This window comes from Myotis davidii, unplaced genomic scaffold (assembly GCF_000327345.1).
Source record: "Myotis davidii unplaced genomic scaffold, ASM32734v1 scaffold64, whole genome shotgun sequence".
NCBI lineage: Eukaryota > Metazoa > Chordata > Mammalia > Chiroptera > Vespertilionidae > Myotis > Myotis davidii.
In genome coordinates, this window is record NW_006296226.1 from 4,913,578 (window position 1) to 4,924,023 (window position 10,446).

The window sequence follows — 10,446 nt, forward strand, 5'->3', positions numbered from 1 at the left end:
TCCTCCGCCCAGGCCTCCTTCTTGCCTCTCTGCTCCCTCCTGTAAGCTGCGGGGGGAAGAAGGCGGGGGTTAGGAGGCAGCTCATTCCACCGGGAAGGTGTATCGGGGAAAGCAGGGGCGCAGGGGAAACACCACCCGCGGGGAAGCACAGAACAGACCTCGGGCGGCGCCCACGGACCCGTGTCTGCATCATATCCCTCGCCTGCCTGCTGGCCTTGAAGGGACCCCCGCGGAGAAAGACACAGGACCAGGGGGGCAGGCAGGTCACGCAGGACAAGCATCTACTTGGCTGAGAAAAGAGAAAGGCCATCACCTTCCAGAGCTTCCTTTAACGGCGCCACGAACCGCTGAAACTCCATCTCCTCCATGGCCGAGAGCACATCACTGGCATTCAGGGTCTTGCGTTTCCCTTTCATCGCGAAGTTGTTGGCACTGACACGTGGAGAGAAGAAAGGGGAGGGGCCGTCAGACCCTCTATCGCCGACCGTGGGTGCGGAAGAAGGGGCACCCGGGGGTGGGATGGATGGGAACGCCCACATCTGAGAGGCACGGGTGTTAGTGATAATCTAACTCTCACCCCGCCCCCCCGCCGCCTCGCCCCCCGGTCCCACTTCCCTGTAACACAGGGTTAAAGCCAAGCTATTCTGCTGTTCCATCACTTGCAAACATGGGGTGAGGGATGTGAACCTTCCTCCACGAGGAAGTTACTGGGGTGTGTGGGTTCCGAGCCACCAACTCCGAGGGGTCCTCCCGGCGCCTCCCTCAGGCCACAGTCCCAGCTCAGTTCCGGCGAGCCCGCCCGCCTCACCAGGATGTGGCGTACAGCACGAAGACGCTGGCGGCGCGGGAGATGGCGCTCCGGGCCTCCTTGGAGATGTTGACGCCGTCCGGGAGCTGTGAGAAGGGCGGTGATGAGCCCAGCCGCCGGCCCAGGTCCGGCTTCCCCCGCGGCCCGCTCGCCCGCCCCCGGCCCGTCCGCCAGTCTAGCTGCTCACCGCCTCCTTGATGATCCTGGTGATCACGGCATTGGGCAGGTTCAGGTCCTCGGGCCGCTCCGCCATGGCCGCCGCCGGGGCCCGACCTGCGCCTCACTCAGGCCTCCTCTTCAGGCAGCTTCAGCGTCCGGACTTCCCGCGTCGCCACGGTCTGACCCAGGAAGGCTTCCGCCCCGCCCCACGTTGCCGGTGGTGTCCCATACTGCCCCGCGCGCTAGGGCCTCCTCCTTCGCCACCAGCCCCGCCTCCGCCTCTAGTGGCCGGAGCGCCCGACGTTCCATGCCGCGATGGTTTCGGCCCTCCTGGGCTCCCGTTCGGCCCCCACCGACACCCGGTGCCCTTTCCCGAGCTCGTCTGTCTGCTTTACGTCTCCACCACGTCTGGAGCTTTCGCACCACATTAAGTTGGGCTCGCTGGGGCTTCCGTTTCTTCCCCATAGTGCTGTGCGCTGCTGCCCGGCGAGGCGTGGCGCGTTGCCTGGGGAACGAAGAAGGCGACGGAGGCGGCGAGGCGGGGCCTGGTGGGCGGGGCCTGCAGACCGCCTCCCGGCCCAGCACAGACCGACGTCTGTCCCGAAGGCTTCGGCCTCGTGGCCGGGGCGTCTTCTTGGACCTCTCGCAACCGCGGCCCCCCGAGACCGGATTCTCCCACTTCCCCTTTTCAGAACGAAGCGGGGAATCCTTTTTCAGCTCTCACCGGAGCTGATGTCTGTCCTTAATAATTACACCCCCTTCCTCCCAGCTTGGTAATAGTATTCAGGATAACTGTTCCCTAGAATTTTCGAACGCACATTACTTTGCCTGCATAAGCGCCAGTGCCGTAGAGATGGGCATGACCAGAGGTCGGGACTCCATTCGGGATGGTCAGGTACTGAAAGGGCGGCGAGCCGACTGTCAGAATAAGGCAACGTCACGTTGTCATTCAAAAACAAACCCTCTTAAAATTGTATATGTATTTTTTTAGTTCATAAAATGGTCCGTCGAGCATCTTTCCCAGTCAAAAACATCACCACAGCTTTACGGGGGCTTTTTAAGGGGTATCATATTACCTACCTAGAAATTATCCTCGCTGCCACTCAGTACTAATGCTGCGTCTTGAAACGTTTCACGCCACCCTTTGGTTTTCCTGCTTTTGATAATGAGTTCAGAGAAATATTTCTGTATTATGAGAAAAGCTACAGCAATTTGAGGATAAAAAAAACAAATGAAACGGCTTCAATGGTAAACTGTAGGGTCTGGTGGGAAAACTCCACATGGATGGAACAGACTTGGTTTCAAGATGTCAGGAGATGCTCAGCTTCAGTCAATGGCTGTCCTGTTAGAATTGGGCCCGCCTTGTCAGATATTTTGATTCCTAAAATGACCCAGAAATCTGGACATTACGGACTATTTCCATTTAAAATAATGGCTCAAAGGACAGGCTAACCAAAGCAAGTTATAGGCCTGGTGCAATCTTCGGCCAATATTTTGCTATCTTGGGTCTAAAAAGTCTTTTAGAATAGGGCCTTATTTTGTTACTACTGTTCTCCATGCTTATAACAGGTCCCCTCACATATGTGGTCATCAATAAATGTGTTGAATAAGAGAAAGTGTCTCCTTACAAAATTATTATGGATCAAGTGGTGGTGATTGCATAAGACATTTCTAGAGAGGGATGATAATATTCATTGAGCACCAGTTATATTACCACACGTAAAAGTACATTTTCTCATTTGATGCTTCTACAGTCCTACTTAGGGGTTCCCCCTCCCTTACGTTATATGAGGAAACAGGCTAAAAGAGATTAAATCACTTGCCCAAGACCTTGCAGACAGTAAATGAAAAGCCAATGGCCTCTGATGCAAGTTTAAGTTTACTGATTTGCTTTTTGAGCAAACCCATTAATTTTCAGTGCATAGTTTAGCTGCCTGAGAATTGGAGCATATTGAAAAATGAAGCATGTCTTTTAAAGTTTTGAGCCACCTAAAGCACTTCTGTGTCTGTATTTGTAATTTGATAAGGCTTTTTGGAGACGGTGATATATTTTCCCTAGTGATTAATAAAGGGGAAAAGGGAAGGATGCTGATGTTTATTATGAATTCTCTGCCAGACCTTTTAAAATGCATTAACTAATTTTTGTAATGACCCTGTAAAATAGGCTTGTCCTCATTTTGCAGATGAGGAAATGAAGCTCAGATTAATCCATCTTTTAATAGTGAATTAGGAGACCTTCTGAAGTTAGCCTGCTCCCAAACTCTTGCTACTTGACTTCACACTATATATTTTCATACTTATTTGTTACCCAAGTTTTATTCGATGACCACCATTTACCTCTAAGAGTTCAGTAGACACATTTGATGCTTTGAGTCCAAATTAAGATCTGGCTCGTATATAATACTCACTAATTATGTGGTTGTTTCTCCAGAGGGCAAGAAAGCTGCAAGGTTGACTTTTATCCTAAACCATTTGTAACTATGGACTTGCCAGATGAGAGCCAGTGGGATGAAACCACTTGCAACTTGGCTGCTTGTCAGCACCCGCAATGCTGGGCTACCATCCGCCGCATTGAGAGGGGCCACCCTCGAATCCTGGGCTCATCCTACAAAACTTCTCTGGACGTTAACGGTGAATTAGCCAGCCCGTCTCCTCCCTTACAAGATCTTTGAACTATTTCTGTTTGGCTCCCTTCTAACATGTCACATGTTTTCGTCTTGTTTGCTTTCTCAGACAAACTCCCCGTGCTCACCATTGTAAACCTCTCAGATTCCTGCTTCCAGGCCAGGAGGCGTCCTCATGGTCATTTACCAGGACTTACCTTCACTAAGCCTCACTCTTTATTGTCTCAGCGTTCAAAGTTTGACTCCAAATTTCAAGGCAGGTAAATTATCATGGAATACACCTTTAAGAGCTTGCTATCTCAAAATTCTGGGTTGACTTCCTTTTCCCGTGTAGAAGATTTTGAGAAAGCTGGGCTTAAAATAAAAACTCCAATTCAGATAAAGAAGTGGTAAATACGCAGTGGGAAACGGGAAACGAAAACAAAGTGTGTGTGTATATATATATATATATATATATACACACACTTTGTATATATATAATTTCAGAGAGGAAGGGAGAGGGAGGGAGAGAGAGAAACATCAATGATGAGAGAGAATCATTGACTGGCTGCCTCCTGCACACCCCACACTGAGAATCGAGCCCACAACCTGGGCATGTGCCCTGACCGGGAATTGAACCTTGATTGGTTCATACGTCGACACTTAACCACTGAGCAACGCCAGCTAGGAAAAAACAAAGCATGCTTATTTGTGGTCTAAGAATTTGTTAAAATGGGCAGTTTGCTAGGGTGCCATACATACAGAGTACCACAGACTGAGTGGCTTACACAACAGAAATTTATCTTCTCAACATTCTAGACTAGAGGCTAGGAGTTCAAGATTAAGGTGTTGGCAGAGCTGCTTTCTTCTAAGCCCTTCCTCCTTGGCTGTTGATGGCCATCTTCTCCCTATGTTTTAACATGGTCTTCCCTCTGCGTGTGTCTGTGTCCTAATATCCTCTTCCTAGAAGCACACCAGTCATACTGGGTGCGGGCCCACCTATATCACCTCATTTTACCTTAATTATCTTTTTAAAGACCCTGTCTCCAAATACGGTCAAAATCTGAGGTACAAATTAATTTTGGGAGACACAATTCAGCCCATATCAGGGAATATCTCATTAACTTCTGTGGGTCATCAGAAGACTGTTCACACATACTTTTCTTTCTTATCTTTTATATTTAGGTATGACGTTAAAAGCTCCTGAAGGAAGAAGCAATGGCTTTTCCTTATGAATATCTTACAAAGCTTAGGTACTTAAATAGCGCTCGCTGATATATGAAGCTAAGGGGAAGGTATCTGGAAAACTTAGATTTTTAAAATGTGAAGACCCTGTTGCCTGGAATCAAAGCACTGGTGCCCTTGCAGTGATTTCTGGTCTCCTGTTTGATTTAAGCAGCTCTTGATTTTTCTTAGGCTGAAGATAGCCCTATCCTTCAGGTTCTCTAGGACTCAAACCCTGGGAGAACAGCAGCTTCTCCCAGTCAAGGCAAAGCCTGGGCCATCATTTGCTTAGTCACTCATTAAAGTTCACAGATATAGCATAGTGGGGTCCACTTTCCTGGGCACCGGGGATACAATGTTTGAATAGAGAAGGGCCTTCAGCCTAGTTGAGGAGGCAAAGAACCATTGATGGTGATGCATGTGGTAAGAAGAGTGCCCCCTAGGTGAGTGGCAGCACACATGAAAGACTCCTAACCCAGGGCACTGCCCTCTGAAATTAGAGCAGTTTAGTGAAGTGGGGGGTTTCAGTTGGAAGGAGGACAGGAAGAGAGTTCCAGACTACAGAAATAGCACATGCAAAATCCAGAAGGCAAGAGGAAATCTAGGTATCAGGAAAAAAATTCAGTGTGTTTGGAACATAGAGCAGAAATGGAAGATGGCCAATGGGGGAGTGGGAGTAAAAGGCAGGGGCCTGCATTATGTAGGACTTTATAGGTCAGGCGAAGAAGTTGGGTCTTTAGCTTATATTTTATATTTACTCATTTATACATTTAACATGTTAAAAAGTAAAGTAGCAAGTGATATGAAAATGTAAGAGGATAGTATTTTTTTGTTGTATAAAATATAGATGACATAAAATTTACCACTTTAACTATTTTTTTATATATACTTTATTGATTTTTTTATAGAGAGGAAGGAAGAGGAATAGAGAGTTAGAAACATCGATGAGAGAGAAACATCAATCAGCTGCCTCCTGCACACCTCCTACTGGGGATGTGCCTGCAACCAAGGTACATGCCCTTGGCCAGAATCGAACCTGGGACCTTTCAGTCTGCAGGCTGACGCTCTATCCACTGAGCCAAACCGGTTAGGGCCACTTTAAGTATTTTTAAATGTACAATTCAGTAGTATTAAGTACATTCACTGTACTGTACAACCATCACCACTATCTATTTCTAGAACTTTTTCATCATCTCAGACAGGAAATCTGTACTTATTTCCTCCTCCCTCCAGCTCCTGATAATCTGTATTATATTTTCTGTCTATGAATTTACCTATTCTATGTACCTCATATAAGCGGAATCATACAATATTTGTCCTTTTGTGTCTGACTTACTCATCTAGCATAATGTTTTCAAGGTTCATCTGTGTTATAGCATATGTCAAAATTTCATTCCTTTAAAAAATATTCTTTTGTATATATGTACCACATTTTATTTATTTGTCATGTTTTTGGACGTATATGCCATCGGTATTTAATAAACTTTATTAATGGTGATGTAACTACCTATAGCTGGAGAGAGAGGAGCATAGGCTAAGCATTCAGTTTGATCCAACAGATAGTTGTAAAGTGTTTGCAATGTTCAATGTCTGCTTGGGAGTGGTTCCAAGGAAAAACAAACAAAACTTAAGGAGATGGCGAGATCCTACGTTTATTCAGTAAGTATTTAGCCCAAGGTTTTCTATACCTAAGAAGAAGGCTTTTCCTCATAGCATTCATTTTATCAGCCCTAGAAGTCTTTTGTGTCTCTGTCTCATGTTCATAAACTCTCATTTTCAGGCCTTGCAAGGATTTACCTGACAAAGATTTGATCAACTATACTAATAGATCTCCCAAAGGAAGTCACATATTGAAAAAGGTACTTCCTCTGCATCTTTCTTCACTAATGTGAATACAATATTTGCCTTTATTTTGCATTGTTCCTTGGCATGACTGCAATAATGATGATGATGATAACTATCTAACATTGGGCCCTTACTATATACTAGGCTCTGTGCTAATGGCTTTACATGCTATACTGTTTTCAGAAATCCCAGATACAAGTGGGTTTGACTTGTGGCAGTTGGGCATAGGTGAGAATTTTGTCTTTATCCTACATAGAATGTGTTTAGCTACTAAGTAAACACTGTCATCCCATAATACAAGGATATTAGGGTGCTGGAATGGCAAACCTAAATTGGGCCTTAAGATCATCTACTCTGATGCCTTTCAAACATTTTTAGCTATCACCTATAGAAAGAAATACATTTTACAACAAAAACATCATGGAACAATCCTTATCTTCGAGAAGGGTGATGCATTCTGATATCCTCTGTCTTATTCTATTTCATCTTTAAACAGTGTAGGCTGCAATTCACTCAAGTTTGATTAGATGACCTATGAATTAGTTGCAATTACAGTTTGAAGAATATTACTGTGGTCTATCTTACACATTTTACAGTTGAGGAAACTGAGACCCAGATAGGGAGTGATTTGCTAAAGCACACTAGTTAGGGGCAGAACTAAATTAGAGTTTAGGAAGAGAATCCCTTTTACTTATCTACAATAAGAGAGATTTGCTATTCTTTTTTAAAAAATATATTTTACTGATTTTTCACAGAGAGGAAAGGAGAGGGATAGAGAGTTAGAAACATCGATGAGAGAGAAATATCAATCAGCTGCCTCCTGCACACCTCCTATTAGAGATGTGCCCGCAACCAAGGTACATGCCCTTGGCTGGAATCGAGCCTGGGACCTTTCAGTCCGCAGACCTGACACTCTATCCACTGAGCCAAAACGGCTAGGGCAGATATTTGCTATTCTTTGCAGTCCTATTGATGCCCACCCCCTTTCTTATGAGATACTTCACTTTTCAGTGTCATGTGTTGGAGAATGTAAGGAACTAAGAGAGGGGGGATAGGTTTGAATGGATGAATGAACAAAGCATTTACCTCTTTGACCACTTCCGAACAATAGGGTTAGATTAAATTAGTTTTAAATTAACTGTTTGAATAGATAATACACATATATGGTTCCAAATCCAAAGGGCAGAAAAGGGTTTACAGAACAAAGACGTGTCCCCTGTTCCCCTGAGTCAATCAGTTCATTTTCATGGGGACAACCTTACTTGGAACCACCCCCTTCTTCCTACTAGGGATATGGACTAGATGACTTACGAGGTTTCCTTGAGCATCATCAGTGTTCTAATATCTTAAGTAGCTAAATGTGAAAAGAGTTAGGACTTTCACTGTTGTGTAGATGCCGATATTAGTAGACAGGCTGTAGAAGTAGAACACTTGCTCTGTCTGTCAGTTCACTCCCTGCTCCCACATTGTATTGTAATATCCCCAGAGGACCTAAGTCTTTGGAGCGGAATGGCCAGAATGAGTAGTGTTCCTTTAGGGAAGCCCCTGGGTACCCTCCTATGGGATGGGGTTGGGAGTTGCTAAATGCCACCCTCATGTCCCAGGGAAGCAGGGGACACTATTCACTTATAAATGTGCACTCATCCAGTACCTGTACTGATACCTGGTTTCTTGAAATATTATAAAGATGTTTTTGGGGTTGGAGCACTGTATTTATTACCTTGTGAGCCACTGTACTCTTTTGGTTAATAAGATAATTTAGTCCTTGGTCTTATACTGAGTACCATCAGGAGCCGGTATCTTCAAACCATACATAGGCTTTATATTTTTCTCTTAGCTTGCAGTGCTAAATTTGAATGAGACATACATTCCTCGCCCTCAAGGTGTTAGCAATATGGTTGTAGTCTGGATCCCAAAAGAACCAGGGGCGTCTGTGAGGTGAGTGTCATGTCTAGAACTTGGGGGTCTTCAGCTCTTACATTCTACAAAGCCCTGCTGTACTCTGCAGGCCTCCTTCCTGTGATCTTCTTTTTAGCAGCCTCCATGCAAGTAGCAGAGGCCAAGTAGAGAAGGGCATAGTCTCTTACATCTTCCTCTTGCTACACTGAAATTCTGTTTTAATGCAATTTGAGATTCATGTCCTGGGATTTCTCTACATCAAATTCTAGGTGGCAGTAAATAGCATACAAGATAGGGCCCATTGTATTTGTGAGGTTTGTTTAAGAAACAAACGCTTGCCCTGGTCAGTGGGATTCAGTTGGTTGGAACATTGTCCCATACATGAAAAGATGGTGGTTTCAATTCCCAATCAGGGTCCATACCCAGGTTGCAGGTTTGATCCCAGGTTGTGGCACATTTGGAAAGCAACCAATCGATGTTTCTCTCTCACATCAAAGTTTTTCTCCCCTCTCTTCTCCTTACATCCCCTCTCCTCCACTTCCATTTCCTCTTCTCCTCTCCAGAATCAATGAAAAGCATATCCTCAGGTGAGAATTAAAAAAGAAAAAAGAAAAGAAACAAATTCTTCTGAGTTTAGTTATACTTATAGCCATCCTCAACGAGTGAAAAGGTTTACAGTGAAGCACATGAATCTTTGGTCTCAACTTCAAGGCCTAGCATATAGAACTTGTGTACAAAGCAGAGCCTGACAGAGATCTCTTGGCAAAGGCCTGAAGCCTGGCTAATATTTTAAACCTTTGGAAGAAAGTGGTTTTTCTTTCATGACTGTTGAGGCTTTCAGATTCTTGTTAAGCGATTGTTTAGAGATGATAAAACTTAAGAATTTATTTTAATTTCATTTTCTTTTTAAAAAATTGATCCTGTAAATGCTTCTTTACATATGCATTGTGTATGTGTGTGTGTGTGTATGGTGTAAACAAGTAAAAAAAAACCTAACGGCTCATTTCCTTTCATATAAAAGAAGCTCAGATGTAGGTGGGCCAGGGCTAGTATGTCAGGTCCATGAGGTAATCAGAAACCAGAGTTCCTTCTAGCTTTCTGGGTCATCATCCCATCATCCTCATCCATGGCTTCCATCTTCTAACAGTCTGCATGGGGGGTTTTAAGGTCTACGTGACTGCTAGGGATCCAGTTATCATCTCCATGTTTCAGGTAAAAAGGAGGAGGAAGACAAGAGAGCAAAAATACTTGAGCACCTCCTCATGCTAAGCAGTGAGAATTTAGTGGAGAACCAGATAGATTTAGTCCCTGTCCTTCTGCAGTCTTATGGGGTAGGCATTCAGACATTATCAACATCACCAACTCTGGGCATATAATTGATAATTGGACTAATGCAGTAAAAGTAAATAACTGGATTGTGTGAGAGAATGAAAGGTGGGGGACCTAATTTAGATGTGAGGGTGGAGGTATTTTTTAGTAGTTTCTGGGCTCCTAATGACCATCTTTGAATACTGAATAGACTAGAAATCTTAATCGTCATCATTCACAAATATCCTTGGTGCTCTTGTTTAAGATGTCTATAAATAAGTTTTGGTTATTCTTTTTTTTTTTAATTTTACTTTTTATTACAAAGGGTATTACGTATGTGTCCATTTTTTCCCCCCGCCCAAGACAGTCCCCTAGCCTCCCCTATCCCCCAGTGTCTTATGTCCATTGGTTATGCTTATATGCATGCATACAAGTCCTTTGGTTGATTTCTTACCCCCCTACCTCCTGCTCCCCAACCCTCCCCGGCCTTCCCGCTGCAGTTTGACAATCTGTTTGAGGCAGCTCTGCCTATGTATCTATTATTGTTCAAAAGTTTATAATGGTCTCAATTATCCATGAATGCGAAGGCTCACTTTAAAT

At 44.4% G+C, this 10,446-nt stretch overlaps 2 protein-coding genes across 2 annotated transcripts in view; one reads left to right on the forward strand and one right to left on the reverse strand.

The window, feature by feature from the left end:
• The window catches only part of POLE3 (polymerase (DNA directed), epsilon 3, accessory subunit), a 2,731-nt gene extending 1,499 nt beyond the window's left edge, over positions 1 to 1,232 (reverse strand). Inside the window, 5 exon segments of the mRNA XM_006771214.2 lie at positions 1 to 10; positions 12 to 46; positions 314 to 432; positions 809 to 894; positions 996 to 1,232. The exon segment at positions 1 to 10 is cut by the window's left edge and continues 1,499 nt beyond it. Coding sequence (XP_006771277.2) covers positions 1 to 10; positions 12 to 46; positions 314 to 432; positions 809 to 894; positions 996 to 1,061 — 316 coding nt within the window. The 5' untranslated portion in view covers positions 1,062 to 1,232.
• Positions 1,233 to 1,496: 264 nt separating this feature from the next.
• The window catches only part of LOC102755584 (chromosome unknown open reading frame, human C9orf43), a 14,533-nt gene continuing 5,583 nt past the window's right edge, over positions 1,497 to 10,446 (forward strand). The window contains exons 1-6 of the mRNA XM_006771235.2: positions 1,497 to 1,862; positions 3,399 to 3,598; positions 3,701 to 3,851; positions 6,575 to 6,653; positions 8,477 to 8,577; positions 9,633 to 9,750. Coding sequence (XP_006771298.1) covers positions 1,855 to 1,862; positions 3,399 to 3,598; positions 3,701 to 3,851; positions 6,575 to 6,653; positions 8,477 to 8,577; positions 9,633 to 9,750 — 657 coding nt within the window. The 5' untranslated portion in view covers positions 1,497 to 1,854. The remainder of the gene's footprint in view (positions 1,863 to 3,398; positions 3,599 to 3,700; positions 3,852 to 6,574; positions 6,654 to 8,476; positions 8,578 to 9,632; positions 9,751 to 10,446) is intronic.